The 22,319-nt window shown below is 44.7% G+C and overlaps 1 protein-coding gene and 1 pseudogene across 3 annotated transcripts in view; one reads left to right on the top strand and one right to left on the bottom strand.

Moving 5' to 3' along the window:
- Positions 1-3,461: 3,461 nt before the first annotated feature.
- On the top strand, positions 3,462-4,758 carry LOC118727593 (annotated as a pseudogene).
- A 1,717-nt stretch (positions 4,759-6,475) lies between these two features.
- NVL (nuclear VCP like) overlaps positions 6,476-22,319 on the bottom strand; it is a 30,177-nt gene continuing 14,333 nt past the window's right edge. For 2 of the 3 annotated variants that reach the window (XM_036453417.2, XM_036453422.2), the window contains 8 exons: positions 22,033-22,095; positions 20,627-20,746; positions 18,795-18,894; positions 14,342-14,448; positions 12,341-12,417; positions 9,787-9,875; positions 9,219-9,289; positions 6,476-6,775 (listed from right to left, as the gene is read on the bottom strand). In XM_036453417.2, the coding sequence (XP_036309310.1) occupies positions 6,731-6,775; positions 9,219-9,289; positions 9,787-9,875; positions 12,341-12,417; positions 14,342-14,448; positions 18,795-18,894; positions 20,627-20,746; positions 22,033-22,095 (672 nt within the window). In that variant the 3' untranslated portion in view covers positions 6,476-6,730. Of the gene's footprint in view, positions 6,776-9,218; positions 9,290-9,786; positions 9,876-12,340; positions 12,418-13,175; positions 13,431-14,341; positions 14,449-18,794; positions 18,895-20,626; positions 20,747-22,032; positions 22,096-22,319 lie in introns of those variants that run through there. The other variant, XM_036453421.2, reaches the window with a different exon arrangement.

The raw sequence follows: 22,319 nt of genomic DNA, 5'->3' as shown, positions 1-22,319 counted from the left end.
GGGTCACTCTCACTTCCCTCCTGATCAGTCCCTGGAAATAACCGACCCCCAGACCCACACGGCGGCCCTCTCCGGCCCTCACCCCCTTCCTCCCCACAGCACTCACCACTTGCAGGCTGACACGTGTGTCTACGTGAGCATGTATGCGTGTGGATTCGTGGACTCTGTCCTTCCCGTCCAGCCGTAGCAGAGGCCCGAGGGGTTGGGCTCAGAGCTGTACTTCTAGCAACAAACGTGGAGCTGGCCGACGGTTGCCAGTCGATAAATATTTGCTGAAGGAAACACTGAACTCCCTCCTCCCACTTACACGACTGCCCTTTGGGCTCTAATGCCAGGTTACAAGTGGACTGCAGATTACCGTATCTATGGTGCCCTGGTGCCAATTAAAAAATCATTAGCCTTGCCTTGGCCGGTTTGGCTCAGTGGATAGAGCATCTTCCTGTGGGCTGAAGGGTCCCCGGTTCGATGCCAGACAAGGGTACATGCCCAGGTAGCAGGATGGATTTCCCTCCCTCCCTCCTTCCCTCTCTGCCTCCCTCACTCCCCAGTAGGGGGTATGCAGGAGGTGGTCAACCAATGATTCTCATCATTGATGTTTCTATCTATCTCCCGCCCTTCCTCTCTGAAATCAATGAAAAAAAATATTTTAAAAAAACGATTAGCCTCACCTACCAGGCACTTGGCTTGATTGTAATCTGCCGCCTGCACCTGCTACAGGCCCCAAGCAGAGTCCTTCAAGGTTTGAGATCTAAAGTAATTCCAGGTTTTCCCTTTCCCCCCTCAGCTGCATTACATGCTGACGGTAAGCAGTGGTAAGCAGGGCTGCTGGCCCTTGTCCCTCATCCCCTTTGGGGCTAATCACACAGATGCCCTTGCCAAGGCCAATCAGTCCTGCCTTCCGACTTCAAACTGCCTCTCTCCAGATCAGAAGAAGCAGATAAAAATAAATAAATAAATAAAGTGCAGGAGCAGATTGGGAAAAAAAAGGACCCTGCAAAGTTCTGTTGGAGTAAATTTTAACTTTAATGTGTGAACTCACCAAACCACCAGCTGATTAGACTTGGCTGCAGGGGAAGAAAGATCTTGGGTTCAATTTGGGTCAAGGGCACGTACCTTGGGCGAGCGCAGGAGACAACCAATCGATGTGTCTCCCTCACATCAATGTTTCTCTGTCTCTTCCCCTCCCTTCCAGTCTCTCTAAAAATCAGTGGAAGAATATCCTTGGCTGAGAATTAACAGCAAAAAAAAAAAAGGACGGAGGGAGGCTGTGGAGACAAATGGCATTGATCTGTTTGTTTTTTTATCTGAGACAGCTCTCAACAGATTTTATCTTGGGCACCAACGTGACTACAAACCTTCCCAGGAGTCAGGATGGCAGGAGGCCAAAGCTCACAGGCATAGCTCCGGCTCTCGCTCTGTGTCTGACCGAGGCTTTCTGCCGTCACAGAAACGTATCTCCATGACTTACAGCCTAATCACTCCTGCCTCAGCCCACTATTTCAGTCGAAAGTCGTTTTCCCCAAAAGGAACCCTCAAGTCTAAAAATGATGTTATCCCGAAATATGTCAGAAAAACAGGCAGGAGTATAGTGTGTCTATGTGAAGTGGAAGAATCGTAATAGAAACAGAAAAGGGAGGTGCTGGTCAAAGGTACAAAGCTCGACGTCACCGAGACTGTGACCTTGAGCAACGAGGTCTGAAAACCCGCATACAACTTCTGACTCTCTGAAAATATAACTACTAATCGCCTACTGTTGACCGAAAGCCTTATCCATAACCTAAGTAGTCTGCTTACACGTTTGTTATAGGTATTACATACTGTATTCTTTTATTTTTTATTTTTATGGGGATGTTTTCTCTTTTCCTCCGCTCATCCAAACACACACACACACACACACACACACCACTTCTACACACTGTATTCTTACAGTAAAGTAAGTAGAGAAAAGAAAATGTTAAAAAAAAACCAGAAGGAAGAGTATTTGCAGTACTGAACAAACCCCCGTATAAGTGGAGCTGTGCGGTTCAAAACCCGTGTTGTTCAAGGGTCAGCCGTTAGAAATTAGCTAAGAGGATAGATCTTAGGTCAAGTTTCTTATCACAAATAAAAACACTAATTAAGAAAGGCAGCCAGGAGACTTATATTCAGTCTTTGAGTTTGAGCTCCCAGATGCCACTTGGCTGTTGTGGCTAAGGACAAGCTGCTTAACCCCTCTGATATAAAATGAAGATTCTGTATGGCCATTTGATATATGAATAAGATCATGTTAATAAGGCCATCTTCCTCTTTCTCCCCATCCCATGCCACCAGAAAATAAGGACAAAGCCTGACATTCTACAGTAGGGGTGTTGAACTCAATCAGAGAAGGGGCCAAAATCTAAAATCCAGCCTAAATCGCGGGCCGAATGGTTTACTGAACAGTCATAAACTGTCATTGTGATGGAAACGCAGCAGAGTGCAGTGATGACAGCGCGGTGCGGGCCACATTGCAAGGCCTGGCGGGACAGATTTGGCCCGCGGGCCTTGTGTTTGACACATGTGTTCTACAGTATGCTGAAGCACAGGTGCTGCAAACCTATGCCATGCAGGGTGTCAAGTTCAAATGGGCACAGGTTAGTTCACTTTTGTTTATTTAATTCTCACCTGAGGACATGATGAAAAAGAAGGGGGGAAGAGTGAGAGAGCGAGAGAAACATCAATCGATTGCCTACTGTATGTGCCCCAACCGGGGATCAAACCTGAAACCTGGGCATGTGCCCTGACTGGGAATCAAACCAGCAACCACAGGATGATGCTCAACCAACGAGCCGCGCTGGCCAGGCAGTAAGTTCATTTCTAAGAAACGAATCTATGCTGGCCTACAAACAATACAAAAGAGGAAGAGAGCCGAGACCGGTGTGGCTCAATGGATAGAGCGCTGGCCTTCGGACTGAAGGGTCCCAGGTTCGATTCCGGTCAAGGGCATGTGCCTTGGTTGCAGGCACATCCCCAGTGGGAGGTGTGCAGGAGGCAGCTGGTCGATGATTCTCTCTCATTGATGTTTCTAACTCTCTATCCCCTCTCTCTTCCTCTCTGTAAAAAATCAGTAATATATATATATATATATGAAGAGAGAATCTGAACGTTCCTTCCACATCCAGTTTCTTAGAGAGCGGAGAACAAGAAGGATAATTGGGGGGGGAAAAAGCCCACACGAAGGAGGTGCCCAAAGGTGACTGCAGAATCCATTAGCTCTGACCCCTGTTCAGCAGGGCGTCTTCCTTACCAAACACGTTTCCTTCTATGCCGCACGCAGCACTGCCCTCTCCCAGGATCTCCCCGCTTCTGCAGCGTTCAGATATTGCGAAACGTGTCCTTCCGTCATATTAATTCCAAGGAAGTTCAAGCCAGTGGGACTTCCTGGAGTGTGGAGAGAAGAACCCCTTGTCCACTTACCGGCTCACAGCTAGCTGGTCAGCAGCATGGGAGAGCAGGTTTTCCTGTCTGTGGGGAAGAAGAAGGTAATTAGAATTCCAGTTGTAATAAATATGTATAATCTCCTCTTTGAAGGGTTTGTTCTAGAGAATGCTCATGTAGACCACATTCTTTTTTTTTTTTTAAATATATTTTATTGATTTTTTACAGAGAGGAAGGGAGAGGGACAGAGAGTTAGAAACATTGAGGAGAGAGAAACATCGATCAGCTGCCTTCTGCACACCCCCACCTGGGGATGTGCCTGCAACCAAGGTACATGCCCTTGACCGGAATCGAACCTGGGACCCTTGAGTTCGCAGGCTGACGCTCTATCCACTGAGCCACCCGGTTAGGGCATAGGTCACATTCTTAGAAACACTTTCCTTCAAGCATTCTCAGCACCAGGGGAAGCCCCACCTCCAAGGCTCTGCTGGTTCCTCTTCAGGGAGCCATGACGTCCCATTCTGGCAGATAGCTGGGGTGGGAACATCAAATCCCCATCCGATCTCCCCAATGTTTGGTGCTTATGGGACACCACACTGGCCTCGAGCTAGCTGAACCGTTTACCCAAAAGCTGGCTGTCAGACCAAACCATAGGATTTATAGCAGCAATAGGAATGGCAAAAATTAAAAGTAATCGAAGCCATCCCTGGATGCCCTGTGTTCTCGGTTTGGCCACGTGGGAGATAGAGTGGCTTCAAAGACCACGAAGACCGGGGGGCAAGCCTTTGCCATGTTTGGCATCTAAATACTAAACCGGCTCATCCACGCATGCCTTGAGACCGTTACACGAACTTCCACTGTAGGGAAAACCAATGCGAATGCGGTATTGAAAGATTCTGATATAGCATCTGAAACGTGGAAGAACTGTGCTGACAAGGAAAAGAAAAACAGCCAAAAGTGGAACAGGCAGCAAAGACTGCTAATATGAAGCTCGACCAGCGAGCACCCTGGGAATGCAACACCGGACCCTCAGGTCCCAGGTCACCCTCCACACCCGACGTTGTTCTTAAATGGTGAAGTTGATGCTATCCGTGCTGTCCGATCAGTTCCCTGCTTTCAAGGAAGTGCCTTTGGTACCCGGGAGGCAGGATATTGCATTTGCTGAATTTGAAAATGATGGACAGGCTGGAGCTGCTAGGGATGCTTTTCAAGGACTTAAGATCACACTGTCCTGTGCCATGAAGATCACCCACGTCAAGAAATGACACCTGGGCCCTAGCTGGGGTGGCTCAGTGGATAGAGCATCGGCCTGCGGACTGAAGGGTCCCAGGTTCGATTCCAGTCAAGGGCACAGGCCTGGGTTGTCGGCTCAATCCCCAGTGTAGAGCTTGCAGGAGGCAGCTGATCAATGATTCTCTCATCATTGATGTTTGTATCCCTCTCCCTCTTCTTCCTCTCTTGAAATCAATTGTGTGTGTGTGTGTGTGTGTGTGTGTGTGGCATTTCAAGCCAGAAGTGGGTGCTGTGTGGGGGGAGGCGGCACTCCTGGTAGTGGGAACACTGGGAGAAAAGGCTCATAGGAACGGCAATAAATCCAGTTGGGGGGAGGGGGCAGGACAGGTGCCAAAGGAGGCTTGATGTCAGATTTCAAGTACACGTGTAACTAGTGAGTTCAGGCTGCTGAAGGACGTGAAGCCGGTGTTTTTGTGGGTAAGAGCTGGGAACGGAGATGAGCTAGGAGGCCGAGGACACCTTCTGAAAGGTGGTGACAGCTCCAACTAGGTCAGTGGGAACAATGGAAGGGACGATGTCAGAAACATTTCTAAATAATAAATGACTGGTTACTGGCGGGGGAGCTGATGGGATGTCCTCAGCTGTGAGATAACGTGGACCTTTTCCGGCCACACCCAAGAAAATTCTCTGGAACAGACGCTGCCGAGCGTCTCCCTCCTCCTCTGTGCCTCCTCCTCTCAGAACTACCTGCCAGTGCAGCCAGACCGCCCGCCAACACGCTAAGGATCAGCCCATGACGTCTTCACTCTCCTCCACTCGTGGTTACCTATCTCTAGGTCACGACCCACATCTGCTTTTCCTTTTGGTGGGTGTTGCCTCCTGAGCTGCACCCTTCTCTTCATACCCGGGTTCGATTCCAGTCAGGGGCACATGCCCTAGTTGCGGGCTTAATCCCCATGAAGGGGGGGGGGGGAAGAAAGGGGGGATGCAGGAGACAATGATTCTCATCAATCTCTCTCCCTCTCCCTTCTTCTCTGAAATCAATAAAAAAAATTTTTTTAAAAAGCAACCTGCCCTAGCCGGTTTGGCTCACTGGATAGAGCGTCGGCCTGGGGACTGAAGGGTCCCAGGTTCGATTCCGGTCAAGGGCATGTACCTTGGATGCAGGCACATTCCCAATAGGGGGTGTGCAGGAGGCAGCTGATTGATGCTTCTCATCTATGTTTCTAATTCTTTAACCCTCTCCATTCCTCTCAGTAAAAAAAAAAAAATCAATAAAATGTTTTTGTTTTTTTTTAAAGCAACCTTATAGTACAGCAAACTTGGCAAAGCCACCTTAATCAGGTGATGGAGTGGACAATCTCAAGAAGGGGCAACTCGAAATCACGTGCCTTTGATGGGACTCAATAGTTGATTCACGAGATTCCTCCCAAAGGTGCACAACTTGGGGCTCACCGAGAGGGAACCCCAGACTAACCCACACCGAGCGCATTCCACAGAGGAGCTGCCTTTTAACCTGCAGGTGCCAGAAGACAAGACAGAGGAGCGGCTCCAGCCTCTAAGGAAGCACAGCTCATTGTAACCGGACCCTCTGACTGTGGAGGGTGCTCCTGGGAGCACTGGAGACCCTGTGGAGCGAGATGGAGATGGAGCAGTGCCAGCTACTCCCTGGCTGCGATGGTGGTTACGCAGAGGAGTATCTTGGTGCGTGGGAAATACACACGGAAGTATTTGGGGGTGACAGGTCATCAGGTTGGCAACTTCCGTTCAGATGGTTCAGAGGCAGAAAGTTTTTTGTTGTTTGTTTTTTTACTGTAAATGCAACCTTTCTATAGTACAGATGAGATAGTTTCGATATAAAATTTTTATTAAAAAAGTACCAGTTATTTATTTTGGCAGTTTCATTTTTTTTTTAAAAGGGGAGGTAGGCTGTTTCCAAACAAGGCTGACCAGGTGGGGAGAAATCTTCAGCTCCGACTTGGCCTCGTGAGTTTGGGAATCAAAGCTTACATGCGGCCACGTCTGCCCAGCTGCAAGCGCCCGCTCGGAGGGTGGGCTTCTAGCCAGGCCGGTGCGCTGGACTCTGCTGGCCATGCTGGGCTCACTGGCCAAGGGACTGCTTCAGAGCCTCGTACATCAGCTGGTCCTGGGGGGGGGGGGCAGAGAGAGAAGACAGAGCACAGAGCTGATCACTGTTCCTCCGGATGAACTGTGTCCCCCAGAACCGATATGCTGAGTCCCAGGACTTCCGAGTGACCTTACTAGGAGACAGGGTCTTTAAAGAGGCAGTGAAGTGAAGGGAAAGTCGTGAGGGTGGGCTCCACTCCCACCAGGACTGGCATCGTTACAAGGAGATTAAGACATAGACATGGCCGGTGGGCTCAGTGGGTGGAGTGTCGTCTGTACTGAGAGTTCGCTGGTTTGATCCCCAGGCAGGGCACATGCCTGGGTTTGGGGCTCAATCCCCATTAGGGGGGTGCAGGAGTCAGCTGATGAGTACTTGTCTATCGCATCGCTATTTCTTTCTCTTCCTCTCTCCCTTAAAAGTCGAAACATATTTTAAAATATGTATTAAAACAGTTATAAAGGGGAAAAAGGCTCTTCTACCCAGCCCTCCATCAATATATCCTTTTAGACTGTCCTCTGCATATTCGTGCAAATACACTAGAATCAAGCAGCATCACTAAGACATACATGCATCCTTCCTAACGGGGTAAAAAGACATCTCCAATGTCTGGAATTATAGGTTCAGATATGCTTTTAATAGAATGCACTGGGCTGAATCTGCCATGTAGTCAATACCTTCTAATTAGCAAAAGCTACTGGCAACGTAACATTAATGAGCAGAGTGACCAGGTTAGCAGGTATCTATGTACACATGTATGGAAATGCTCACCATACAACTCCTAATTGCCCACAAAGATTAGGAACTATGTCTATATGATTTTTACATCTTGTAAGTCCAGCACGGTGCCTGGCCTAAAGTACAGTAGGTACATGATACATGTTTATGTACAGATGGAAGAATGACATCTTAGGCAATCCACCAATACACTAGGTGTAAGGGGAGGTTTCTCCCTCTCATCAATGTCAATGTGAGTGAAATAATCAGGCAGACAGATGACCCACATTATCCTGAGTGTGAAGAAAAGAATCCAAGTGCTCTGGCCAGTGGGTGTGCAAACCACGACATCAATGAGATAACAAAACAGTACTGTTTCTAAAAACAAACAAACAAACAAAACAAAAAAAACAGGGTTTCTATGAAGTTGCTTTTATAGAGGAGGACAGAAGAAAGGTGTAATTTATGCTTAAGTGAGACCGGCTTCCTGACAATGGAACAAGGCCACAGTGGGCGGAGTGAAAGACTGTAATTTGAGGTAATAAATAGGTGGGAAAATAATCTCAAGGTCTCAACATTTATTAACAGTTAGCCCTGCCCCCAGGCCACTGGTGAGCCGTTAAGACTGAAAAACAACAACAGGCCGGCAGGGCAGGGCGAGTCACGCTCTGCTCGTCTGGGAAGTGACACACGCTGGATGCCAGGGCCTGGCTTCGCCGCGCAGAGAAAATAGAGGATGATGTAGCCTAATGCCAGCTACACCCTCAACAGTCTTACCTTCTTGGGGCTAGACTATTCAAACAAAGTGCTAGGGACTTACCCATAAGTTTCAGGAAGTAGGAACATCTTCACCATGTCAGAAAAAGGTTAAAAAATCACTCTGGCTTTTTCTGACATAAAACGCCAGGTTTTACATGGTGTGTCTTGCTTGGCTGAGGTGTTGTTTGTAGTAAGTTAAAGTGGGTGTTATGCAGTGAAGTCTGGCAGCGATGACACACACACACAGAGAGCTGGCAGGGCAATGCCCGGCCCTGGGGAATGTCTGGGTGCCATGCTGTCGGGATCCGTTGTGTTCAGTGGATGCCTTGTTTCCGGACTCCCAGAGCTGGAATGTACCTTAGCCACAAGGACCTGCTCATGGACTCCACCACAACTATCCTTAAATCGTTATCACCAGGCTCAGTGTTTCTCATTATGATGATTATTGATTGAAAACCGTAAGTCAAAGTCCAAACAGTTATATGAGCAGATTGCTGTGCTTCTCATTATGATGACTGATGGAAACTCTAAGTCAGCCTGGGTAGCTGGGTTGGAGGGTCATCCTGATATGGCAAGGTTGAAGGTTCAATCTCCGGTCAGGGCACATATAAGGAGAATCAACCAACGCAGCATAAGCGAAACAACAAACTGACCTCTCTAAAGGCCACGCACACAGGCAATCATTTTGTTTCCATGAGGTCCTAGCTACCGGTCCAAATTCTAGTTTCTTTTCTCTCTACATTTAAGAACATTTCTTATCTTTTATTTTTAAAAAATGTATTTTTATTGATTTTAGAGAAGATGGAAGGAGGAGAGAAACATCAATGATGAGAGAGAATCATTGATTGGTTGCCTCCTGTACGCCCCCTATGGGGACCGAGTCCACAACCCAGGCATGTACCCTTGGCCAGAATTGAACCTGGGGCCCTTCAGTCCGCAGGCTGACGTTCTGTCCATTGAGCAAAACCAGCTAGGGCACATTTCTTACCTTTTTTGATATAGATGATTTCACTTTCTTGAAAGCTTCTTCAAAGTGCTTCTGACTAACCTTGAGTTCACCTGCGAAGCAAAAGCACGAACAAACACATCAGGTACAGTATGCTGGTTGTGGTTTATAACTTATCTTCTCTCGAGACTTCCACCCATTCCGGGGGGACGGTGAGGACAGCAGTGATGACAATGGGGCTAGTCTACTCAGGACAATATTCAATATGAAGACACTGTCAAGTGTGAAGAAGAGTGTCAAGCTGTTGAGATGGCCCCAAATCATCACGTAACAACACGGACTGATTTTGTCTTGTGAAAGGAGAGTCTAAGTATAGGGTAAGTGACTTCAGTTTTCATTTCTCATGTGTATATGTTCTCTACTTAATATTAATATTTTCTAAAGTTTACATCATATTCTGAAAGGTTTTTAAAGGTCTTATCAGACAGAAACACCAGTTTTAATATCACAGATGAGAGACGCCAGAAGTGGCCACATTCCAGATCAACAGCGGTTCTGCTTGTCCAGAACGATAACGAAGTAGAACTGAGAGCCTCCGGGAGAACCGTACCTTTTTCATTTCCACTCTCCTGTCTTGCCATTTCCTGTCTCAGGGCACAGACGGAAGCTTCCCGCACCAGAGCAGAGAGATCTGCACCCCTGGAATAAAAGACGTCACCTTACTTATTTATAATTAGATACTGTTTAGGCCAGAAAGAAGCCTGAGAGCCATTTTCTTTTAAGTCGTATATTAAACAGTCAGAAAAGAAACTGACCCATAAATGTGGGCTAAACTAATTACAGCCGGTAGGAAAAGAGTTTTAGCTTTCACTTAAAATATTTCTAACTTTCAGAAGAAAGGAAATGATGGAGGAAACAACGCAATGAATCATAAATAGTCCCCTGGTAACAGCTATAGACACCCATGTTAGTATAAAAAGCTTAGAACATCGCCCGACTGGCGTGGTTGTGGTTGAGCATCGACTTATGAACCAGGTCACGGTTTGAGTCCCAGTCTGGGCACATGCTCAGCAGGGGGTTGTGCAGGAGGCAGCCAATCCATGATTCTCTCTCATCATTGATGTTTCTCTCTCCTCCTCTCTGAAATCAATAAAAATATACTAAAAAGAAAAAGAAAAAGCTTAGAACATCATCAGTGGAAAGAAACTGACACATCGTTGATTGTAAATCTCTGTTCCCATGGCCCATTCCTAGATTACCTCCTGTCTGAAACAAGTTTATATATAAAAGGCATTTATGGCCGAAACCGGTTTGGCTCAATGGATAGAGCGTCGGCTTGGGGACTGAAAGGTCCCGGGTTCGATTCCGGTCAAAGGCATGTACCTTGGTTGCGGGCATATCCCCAGTAGGGGGTGTGCAAGAGGCAGCTGATCGATGACTCTCTCTCATTGATGTTTCTAACTCTATCTCTCTCCTTTCCTCTCTGTACAAAATCAATAAAATATATTAAAATAAATAAATAAATAAATAAATAAATAAATAAAAGGCATTTATGGCTCCATGTTCAAAAGGGGAAAATACAAAGGCTCCGAGCTTTTGATGTATTTGATTCAAGCTCAAGCTAAGTGGACTCATAAGTTACTTAAAACATGACAAGAACTAACAAGCCTTCATTTAATGATTCCACATAATAATAGGCTGAGTCCATTTGAGTTCAACAGAAGACAATGGTGCTGACTGCTGTCTCACTATATTAACATCTTGACTAGGTCTTGGCGATCTTTTGAGAAAGGGCTTGAATTTGGGACAAAAACCTTATTTTCAGACATTAACCTACTTTTATGTACAATGCTGATGGCCCACGTAACATATAAAACGAAAGAGCCACAGAGTTTAAGTTACTAACCGAATCCAATGTTTCACTGTAAAGTGTGAGGGTTAGAACATAGCTAGTGATCACATACATGCTGGGCTCGCTGAGACAATCTTCAATGAGCCAAGGTTACTGACCAGAGCGCATCTCTCAGGGGCGTGGGAGTGGCAGAACAAAGACTGACACTCAAGAGCCTAGATGCCCATTTATTTAAAAATTGGAGATAGCCGAGACCAGTTTGGCTCAATGGATAGAGAGTCGGCTTGGGGACTGAAGGGTCCCGGGTTCGATTCCGGTCAAGGGCATGTACCTTGGTTGCGGGCATATCCCCAGTAGGGGGTGTGCAAGAGGCAGCTGATCGATGACTCTCTCTCATAGATGTTTCTAACTCTCTATCTCTTTCCCTTCCTCTCTGTACAAAATCAACAAAATATATATTAAAATAAATAAATAAATAAAAATTGGAGATAAAAGGTTGTCTCTGATCACACTCTCTAAAAATGATCATCATGGCCCCGAGTGACGTCATATTGATAAGAGATGGTAATGGGACCTTTTTCAACTGGGACTAAACTTACTCTAGTGGATGTAAGTTTATGTTGCTGAATGACAGACTCCTGAAGTCCTCAACGATGAAATCCCCACCTCCCTCCACATTATCTGGCCTTGACCTACAGGGACATCATGAACCCCAAGTATAATGTGAACAGGCAACAGAGCCTTGCAAATAAGCCAGAGACAACTTCCCCTGATAAGCTTGTTTCATTTCTTCCTGTATACTCAAATGGGAAAGTAACCATTTCCTTAAAAACATATGAAGAAAAAAAAAAAAAAAAAAACCAAAAACTACAACCACCAGCAAACATGAGTGCTGAAGGCAGAAATGTTTCATTTCCCGCGTTTACTACGGGCTGTGTGGATGCTCATGGTGTATGTGCTGCGAAATAAGTTCTGAGCCGTTGCTTATTCTCTCCGAAATGCTTGAAGCGCCTCGATAATTTGGCAATCAGCTGATAGACAAGACAGACAGACAGACGGTTTGTGAAGGGCAGCCATGGTGGTCAGGGAGCTGAGTTACAAAAGTCAACACCTGAGAGGACACCCTACTTCTGGAATTCGTCCTCGCGGGAGTTGCTTCTCTAAGAAGGAAAGGGCAGGAAAGGGCCAGACCCCACACCAAGGGCTCCTTGTGACACGTGACTTAATCCTCCCCACATCGCCCTTCTCCCTCACGTGACACACGAGGAACTGAGCCTCAGAGAGAGAACGAACTTGGGACTGAGATCCTTACGAATAGCAATCACAGCGATGGTCCCCAGCAATCGCTTCCAGACTGACATCGGTGTCCAGTGGGGGTTTGGTGCCATTCTGAATAAAAGAGAAAAAACTTTTCATTGAGGGTTCAATGACCGATACTTTTCCACATGAAAGGTTCTCAATAAAGAGCACTGGCTACGAGACTAAATGAATTTAACGTCTCCCACAGCAGATTCTTACAAATTTCCATTTTGAGAAATGAGGTTGAGAATCAGGGTCCAAACCTGGGCAAGCTAAAGGCAGCTTATGCTTATGAAGTTTGAAGAATCTGTCTGGAGTTGCAACAAAAACAAAACATCACCAAGAACAGAATCATCAGGTCCATCTTCCCAAAGGTGAGGAAAGCCATTTCCTTTGCTGATTAAATGTGGCAAGATCGTAAGCAGTGAGTGCTTGGTCTTGATGTGCGTATGTGCGTGGTTTCTGGCTGGCCAGGAAGGGAGAAATTATAGACAGGAAACTGCTCTACAGAAAACAGCCAAAAGCCCTCTGCTCAATGTGTTCTTTCTCAACCCTTTACCTGACCTCAACCCTGGCTTTGGTGCCAATTTTCCTTTGGCTCATACCAAGAAATGCTAGAAAGGACAAGAATCACAACAGTCTCAGAATTCCAGCAGCACTGACACAATACGGTGCATGCATACTGTTTAATAACATTTCTAGTACCTCTCAGAGGCAAAAAAAACACACACCAGTTTTTAGTGATTTAAAATGTGTGGCATAAATGATAGGTTCGTGAGTATTTGCTTTCTTGTTCCGATTACATATACATTGCCAAAAAAAAAAAAAAAAAAAAAAATACATATACATTGCCTGTGGCCTTTGTAGCAATTATTACATTAGAAAATGAATAGTTTAAGAAGAAAGATACACAGAGAAAGTGAATATTTGCCGTTAAGCTTCAAGGCAAGTGTAAATATTAGCACGGCGTTGTTCTAAGCAGGATGTGGTTCGGTTCCAGCACCTCCTGCAATCCATCACCTGCCTCTGGGCCCGCACTCAGACCGTGTCCCCACCTTCCTGGGTGCATTTACCAATCTCCTGAACTGTCCATCTGCTAGCTGCTATTATTTAATAAAACACTAATGTTCATCGAACAGGTTCAGGAAACTGTTGTTTTTCATTCAACCCACTTGGACCCAGGAAATAGTCACGGCAAAAGTACTCTCCGGTGACCTTAGGCAAACAGCCTTTGTGCTTTTTTTGGGGGGGGGAGGGGAGTGAGGGGGTTCATCCTTACCTGAGGATATTTTTCCATTGACTTTGAAAGAGAGTGGAAGAGAGGAGGAGGAGAGAGTGTGAGAGGAAAACATCGATGTAAGAGTGAGAGGAAAACATCGATTGGCTGCCTCCCACACACTCCCCAACCTGAGCTGGGGATCGAGCCTGCAACCAAGGTACATGCCCTTGACCGGAATCGAACCTGAGACCTATCAGTCCGCTCTAACCACTGAATCTGAACCAAACAGGCTAGGGTTGTGCTTTTTCTCCCCTCCCCGTCCCTCGCTGTGTATATAAAACTAAATGGCCAGACGGCATGACCCCTAAGGTTCCTTTGAATGTAAAATGTTTTCGATTTAGTCAACTCCAGAGAGGGGTGGTGGTGCAGAGTTTGTTTATGAAAGCTCATGGAGTTGGACATGGAATGATATGTCTATGTGTTTTGTGCCTGCATTACATTTTCATAAAAAGGTCAAACAAGTGGAAACACTGGACCAGGAATTAGACAATCTGAGTTCGGGGTGAGCAGCAGTTGAGGGCTGAACAACAATGTGAATGGAGAAAGGCCAAGGAATAAACACCTAAAGATGGCTAAGCCGTCAGTTTAAGTGGGAGTTTTATCACTATTTTAGACTGAGGCTGGGCAAATATTTAAAGCTGCAGAGCAGAAGGCGATTGGGCATCCCAAATTGCTCCTTGTTGGTGTCTAAAATGAGAGAAACAGAGCCGGAGATATGCCGTCTCCTCTGCCCACCTTGGTGATGGTTCGTAAGATGGCGAGCCGATCTGCGGGGGGTGGCAAGCCCACGAAGAGGGTTTTGTCCAGGCGCCCTGGGCGCAGGACCGCAGGATCAATGATATCTGAGGAGGGAGACATACAGAGAACATGGTCTTACATACAGAGAACATGGTCCTTAAAAATATGTAATTAACATGGGAGATGGGGAGAGTCTATTTTTTTTTTTATTTTTTAAAGAAAAAGCTGCTTAGATGTCATGAAAACGAAAATTTCTCCTTAACAAGAAGCTCTTAAGGGAAAAGCCCACTCCCACCTTCCTGCCCAAACCTGCTCTCCTCCCGATCCTCCGTCTCAGGTAACGACCCTGCCCGCTCCCTGAACATTACGCAGGTTTCTCATCCCCTCCAGTGCGAGACACATGCTGTCAAGTCCGCCTCCCGTGACCTCACCCCTCAGTCAAGGCCAGAGGCAATGTCCCCCGTGAGGCTGCCTTCGCCTCTCTGGGACCCCTTACGGTGGGGAAGGATGGGGAGTGGCTACTAACTGACACACATTTCTTTCTAGGGCGATGGAAATGTTCTAAAGTTAGATCACACAACTCTGTAAGTACACTCAAAACCTCTGAATCGTATACTTAAAATGGGCAAAATTTATGGAATACCGCATATGCCACAAAAGCTGATTTTTACAAAAATTACAGCGTCAGACCGAGACTCTCACTGTGTCAGTGAAAACTGTTACAAGATCAGACAGCCTTCATGAAACAGAAGTATATCTCTATGAACCATGATTCATTAAACAAATAGTTACTGAGTGTGCTATGCACCAGGCTGCCCATAAGTCAGCAGAGGTGATGCCAGGGCTGGGCCAATTTTAAGGGCAGCACTGTGCCAAAGGTCAGGCTTGACTATGGCATCTACTCATTGGTCAATTGCCTTAAGGAGCATTCAACCATGATGGAAGGCCATTTCAGATTAGAAAGGTGAAGAGACACTGCATTGCATTTGGAACTTAAGCGGCTAAATAATGAAATAAACCTTTTCTTTGTAAGTCATCCATACTTTCATCTGACAAATATGTAATTATAGAGACTTTTTAAAAATTGATTTTAGAGAGAGAGAGAGGAAGGGAGAGGATGAGAGAGACAGAAACACAATGATGAGAGAGAATCACTGATTAGCTGCTTCTTGCATGCCTCACGCTGGGGATCAAGCCTGCAGGCCGAGCATGTGGCCTAAGTGGGGAGAGAACCCTGATCTCCTGGTTCATGGTCAACCCTCAACCACTCACTGAGCTGCACCAAAGAGCAACCAGAGGCAGAAAGGGGAGAAGACAGTCTTTCCATTTACTTTGTACAAATCAGTACCTCAAAAACTAGGAAGAAAAATAAAGACAGAGCTAGAAATAGGAGAAAAGAAGAAATGTAGAAGATCAACCCAGGAGGTTTAAGATTCACCAAGTACTAAGCACATACATAAAACAAATGAACAAAAAGTCACATAAAAAGGACCAGAATGGCACAGACCTTTAAAGAAAAAGAAAAAGCAATACCTGCAAATTATGGGGGAAAAAATTTTCAATTCAAATGCTATACCCTGCCAGGCTGCCAATCAATAATGAGGACAGAATAAAGGTAATTTCAAAAATCAAGAAGGCAAACAAGTTACCTCCTACATGACCTATCTTAGAAAAGCCACTGAAAAATAAGCTGTAGCAGAACAAGAGTAAACCAGGGAAGAGATAAGATCAGAAACAAGGGCACAGGAAAGGTGAGTCCTGAAATAACCTGGCCTTAAGTGGGGCCAGGCCATACGGAGCAGGAGGGAGGAAGGCTCCACAGGGAAGGCTCTAGAAACAATCAAAGGAACACATCGGATGAAGAACAGGATCAGAGAAAGAAAACAAAAGAAAAATATTAGGGTCATTAAATTTAAGAATTATAAGGTCAAATAAAAAAAGGAAACCCAATCATAGAATTATTCTTGGGGAGCAGGGAGAAATATTTACAGTCATCAGTAGTATAAACACTTACTAATGATTTAACCAAAGTTGTCATCAAACTATCATATATATATTGTATATATATATGGCTAATGTGCAAAATTTGACCGGGAGACCGATCACTTGCTATGATGTATGCTGTCCACCAGGAGTTGTATGAAATGAAGGCAGGCCCTGGCCAGCAGCCGGAAGGCCCCGATCAGCCCTGATTGCTGGCCAAGCCTAGGGACCCTGCCTGTGCACAAATTCCATGCACCGGGCCTCTAGGATTAAAATATTGGGAGGACAGAGTGAAGAGAATAGAGGTATGGGGGTGAGGGTGAGGGTATAGAGAAAGGGTGAACACAAGATAATGATCTTCATCTACCTTAAAAAGAAGCCAATGGGCAGTGTGTAAAATTGATAAGAAAGAACCATTTGAACATATTATTTGAAAATATGGAGGAAATACAGAAGAAACAGCTCAAGGAGTTCACAGGTGGATGCCTCTGGGAGCGGATCGGAAAGGGCGGACAGAGAACAGTTTTGCTACAGGCTTTGCAGGGTTGTCTGATTTTCCTGAGTGGGTTTATCTTTTTCATGCCATTCACTAATTGGATCTGAACCACGAAGACTTGTTATGGCCATTCTCTTAAGGAGTTAGTCAATTCACAGGAACTGAGTCACACAGAATAAACAATGTTGAAACCTGCCTTCTCATCACAGCAGGCTCAAATCCACGCTCCTTATTGTGACATAAAAGGCCCAGGCACCTCTCCATCACTGTCCTCACCACTCAATCTACTCCGGACACACTGGCCCTCATGCTGTTCTCCAAAAGAGGCCAAATCTGTTCTCGCCTCAGTTATGCTAGACAGCAGACCAAAGCCTCTCTACTTGAAATCTGCTACAAAGCGGTGTATCTACTTCGGAAATGTAGGAGGTGATTCTGTCCAAATCTGAGGGACTGTCAAGCTTTCTCCTAGGAAGGCTGTGAGTTTATGACTGTTCCTACTGCTATTACCATAAGTGCTGGCGACAATGGGAATAATTACTAAATAGCTACTTGCCACACATTGTGAGTGATTGCTAATATCACTTCACCTGACAATTAGGCATTATTATCTGCACTTCAGAGATGAAGAAATGATGGTTAGCAAGATGAAGTACTAGATGCACAAGATTAGTGTGGTACAATAAAAGATAATTTGATCTTCGCCCCTGGTTCTTGGCGTACACCTTCAAAAACCCTTGGAATTTCCGAGTTAGGAGTCTTTTGTTATGCTAATGAGACGACTGGGCTAGCCCCAAGATAACCTCAGGATACGGAGTTACCAGAAAGACCAATCAAGTCATCAGACGGCTGGGCCTTGGACCAATACCTCTGGGGAGGGAAGGGGCAGCGGAAGACCGACTTCAATCTAATGGCCAATGATTCAATCAATGGCTACTTTATACAGCCCTCATAAAAGCACTGCATCCAAGCACAAGGGCGCTGCCCAGTTCAGGAATACACTGATGCGCCCGGAGGATGATGGATCCTGACTCCATGGAGAGCGGGCATTGAAACGCTTTACGCTCTCCAAGACCTACCTGTATGGGTGGGAATCCCTTACAATCAACTGTAATTTAAATACAGTGCTTTCCTGAATTCTATTCGTTTTCTGGTGAATTACTTAACTCGAGGAGGATCATGGGAATTATCAAATTTGCAGCAGGCTGACAGAAGCATGGGTGCTCCGAGATGCCACTGTGGCTGGCATCCGAGGAGGGGGCAGGCTTGGAGAGGGCTGACTCTTGAACTTGCAGGACCTGACACTAACTCCGGGTGGTTAGTCAGAACTGACTTGTCATCTGCTTCTCTGGTGTTAGGCCAGTCTGGGTTGAAACAGAGCAGTTCCTAAGATATGAAGTGCTATGGCCAGGACTCAAACCTTGTTCTGATTCCAAAGAGAGCATTTCATTATTACAAGGGCCAAAATGTGCTCAAAAGTGTATGCTACACCAAAAAAAAAAAAAAAAGTGTATGTGACACGTGTTCTCTGCCAACAAGAGAGCTTTCTGAGCAGCGACACAGAAAACAAAAACTCATGAAATCCAGCCAATACTATGCTTTTTCTGTAGCTTACATAAAAGCTTTCTAAAGTTTTTTTTCAACTAATGAACCCTCTTAGTTATTCCTTGACAAGGATGTCTGTAAACGGTATTGTTTTTTTTGAATAGATTTTATTGATTTTTTACAGAGAGGAAGAGAGAGGGATAGTTAGTTAGAAACATCAATGAGAGAGAAACATCCATCAGTTGCCTCTTGCACACCCCCTACTGGGGATGTGCCCACAACCAAGGTACATGCCCTTGACCAGAATTGAACCTGGGACCTTTCAGTCCCCAGGCTGATGGCTCTTATCCACTGAGCCAAACCGGTTTTGGTCGGTATTATTTTTGAATGCTGCGTCTTCAGATTCATCAGCTTTGTATGCTGTCTTACCTGGCCGGTTAGTGGCTGCCATGATGAAAACCTGCTGACGTGTTTCCAGACCATCCATCTCTGTAAGGAGCTGATTCACCACTCGCACACTTGCCCCCGTCTAAAAAGAAACAAGCGTATCTCCATCAGCCCCCAATAAAAAGAAAAATCCATCGCCAATTTTATTTTCATGCAAAATAATATACTTGCTCATTTGAATGGAAATTTTTGTGTTGTTTAAAAAAATATTGATTTTTTACAGAGATGAAGGGAGAGGGATAGAGAGATAGAAACATCAGTGAGAGAGAAACATCGATCAGCTGCTTCCTGCACACCCCCTACTGGGGATGTGCCCACAACCAAGGTACATGCCTTTGACCAGAATCAAACCTGGGACCTTTCAGTCTGCAGGCTGACGCTTTATCCACTGAGCCAAACCAGTTAGGGCTTGAATGAATGTTTTTGTCAAGAGAAGACAATAATCATTTCTTGACTAGTTACTGTACAAAACATGTTTTCATTCATGGTTTTCCCAGCAAAACTTTTGGAAAAAAAAAAAATATATATGTATATATATTTCACAGCAAATCAATGATGCTCTCTCAACATTGATGTTTCTGTCTCTCTCCCTCTCCCTTCCTCTGAAATCAATAAAAATACATTGTTAAAAATTAGTAGCTGATAACACAGAGCTGCAAATCAGTGAAAAGGGCTGTCAAACAATAAAGAGTTTGTGGCAAAAGAGTAGAATGCAGAGCATACCATGCCCCAATCAGCAGACAGAAGTGTCGTGTTTGGCTCTGGATTCCACACTAGACTTTAGGATCTGACAGCTGGCAGGGGAACCGGAAGGACCTTTGCCCTGGCCACTGACGTCACTATGGGACGAGACTGGGCTAAGGAGATGTTGTGATGCCATTGATGACTACTGGCATTGATGATCACATTTATATTAGTCAAGTTTTGTTTTTTCAACTGTTCAATGTTTCTAGGGATTCTTGAGTGACATGAGGCACTGAATAAATGTTTGACTATCTACGAGAACATATACAGAATTATGCAGAATAAACCATAAAAAACATATGATGTCTATGCTTCCAACTCTTATGTAACCATCTTCCTGCTAACAGCTGTTTCTGGGCACTCTCTGTACTGAAATTTCTAAGAACTATGACTCAGTGTAGTAAGCAAGTGGCAGTCAATGCAGACCAAGGTTTATATTCCCCAGAGTGTAATGGTGCTCAGTCAGTGCACATTACCTGGCCCTTTGTCAGTGCGTGTCTTAAATTATATTTTCTCTTGCCTTAAGAATTTTTAACTGGAGAATCTTAAGATTACAAGGCAGATTATTCAAAATCAGTATCATTTTCAGCCCTAGCTACTCATTTGTGTGAATCCAGTATGTGTAACCAAACTAATATACTAAAAAAGGATAAAAAGGGATACAGAGGTTAATAAAAATGCAACTGTTATCCCTCAGTCCTGATTTCAAATTACTAGGCTACTTCACAAAGAGTCTCAATGTTCTCGAGGAATGACTTTATAAGAACTTCTTGAATTTTATAAAAACTTGTTTAAAAAGGTTTGTGGAGCTGTAAACGGTTTGGCTCAGCGGACAGAGCGTCGGCCTGCAACTGAAAGGTCCCATCAGGGGAAGGAACCTTGGTTTCGGGCACATCCCCAGTAGGAGGTGCGCAGGAGGAGGCCGATTAATGTTTTCCGCTCATCGATGTTTCTATCCCTCTATCCCTCTCCTTTCTTCTCTGTAAAAAATCAATAAAATATATCTAAATAAATAAAAAGGTATGTGGTGCTAAGACAGAAATGTGTAAAAGCCCCTCCATGACGGCTACCTCTCGGTCTGATCTTCGAGGGCACAAGGCATCCACTTCGTCGAAGAAGATGACGCAGGGCGCCGAGTTCTTGGCTCGCTGGAAAACCTGCCGCACAGCGCGCTCGCTTTCACCGACGTACTGAGCACACAGACGGGAGGCAGAGTGAGAGACAGTTCAACTACGGGGTTCAGGCCAAATTATAGTTAAACCAGTTTTAAAGGACATTTGTAGGTCAGAGTCCAAAAAAGTTTAGGTTGAGCCATATGCAATTACTGGTAAATTGCCTATTTCTGACCTAATAAGAATAGCCAGTTGTATGTGGTTCAATTTAATAAAATTAGCTATTATTTAAGCTTACAAATTTCCTCATTTATAAAATGAAGACTAAAGGCATTATAAGGTCTTCTCTAAGTTAAAACAAACAAACAAACAAAAACAACCCTCGCCGAAACTGGTTTGGCTCAGTGGATAGAGCATCGGCCTGCGGACTGAAGAGTTCCAGGTTTGATTCTGGTCAAGGGCATGTACATTAGTTGCAGGCACATCCCCGGTAGTGTGTGTGCAGGAGGCAGCTGGTCAGTGTTTCTCTCATCGATGTTTCTATCTCTCTATCCCTCTCCCTTTCTTTCTGTAAAAAATAAATAAATATATTATATAAAAAAAGCGATAGCATAAAAAACCCCAAATGCTCACTCTTCTATTTTAGAAGTGACCTCTTAAGCTTTATGCATGTAAAATACCCAGGAATAATTCTCATGAATTCAAACAGTATTTTAAATGCAAACAAGACAATTCACTGTTCTACTGTCATTTGTACATCATCTTGCTAAAGAAGGAGCTATTTTGTCATAAAGCATCAGAAGAGGCAAACAAAACCCCCAAACTTGTTTGTTGTTTTTATTTGAATATATTGGGGGTGACACGGTTAATAAAATTACATAGGCGTCAGGTACACAATTCGACAGTACATCATCTGTATACTGTGTTGTGTGCTGACTACCCCAAGTCAAGTCTCCTTCTCTTACTTCTTATCCCCCCTTTTTCCTCCTCTACCCCTAAACTTAACTTTCCTCATCTGTGAGGCAGGGGAAACAATAATTTATAACTCACAGGCTTGTTGAAGAATAATAATGTACGTCAAGTGCTTTACAAATTCATGGTACAGATTAAACACTTTAAAATGTTAATTATTACAATTATTTCCATTTTGCAGGTGAGAAAACTGAGGCTCAGAAGTTACTAGACTTAATTAAGAAAGCACATATACTAAGTACAGCAGAGTACTTAGTTCCATTTCTTCATTCCCTATAGAGGTGATTTCACCAAAATTTGACAATTGTTTAAAAAATCTGAAGACACTCTACCCTGAAATATGAAAGATCATTTCATTCCTTATCTAAACAATGACTAATGCCACAACTTACCATATTTAGTAATTCTGGGCCCTTGACAGATATGAAATTGAGTCCAGACTCATTTGCAACAGCCTAGTAAAAGGAAACAGAGAGATACAAATAAGACAGACACACAATAGAATAACAACAATCACTGTGATAACGTGGGAGTTTCTTTTAGCTTATCCTCTATTTTCCAACTTTCATGGTCGCCTCTTTCCAATAAGGAGGAGAGGAGAATTATGGGGAAAAGTCCGCAGGCCGATGCTCTATCCACTGAGCCAAACCAGTTAGGGCTCTTCAGGACTCTTAAATAT

This window comes from Pipistrellus kuhlii, unplaced genomic scaffold, assembly GCF_014108245.1.
Source record: "Pipistrellus kuhlii isolate mPipKuh1 unplaced genomic scaffold, mPipKuh1.p scaffold_m20_p_25, whole genome shotgun sequence".
NCBI lineage: Eukaryota > Metazoa > Chordata > Mammalia > Chiroptera > Vespertilionidae > Pipistrellus > Pipistrellus kuhlii.
Note: the sequence above shows the minus strand (reverse complement) of the source record. Positions and strands in the feature narration are given on the sequence as shown.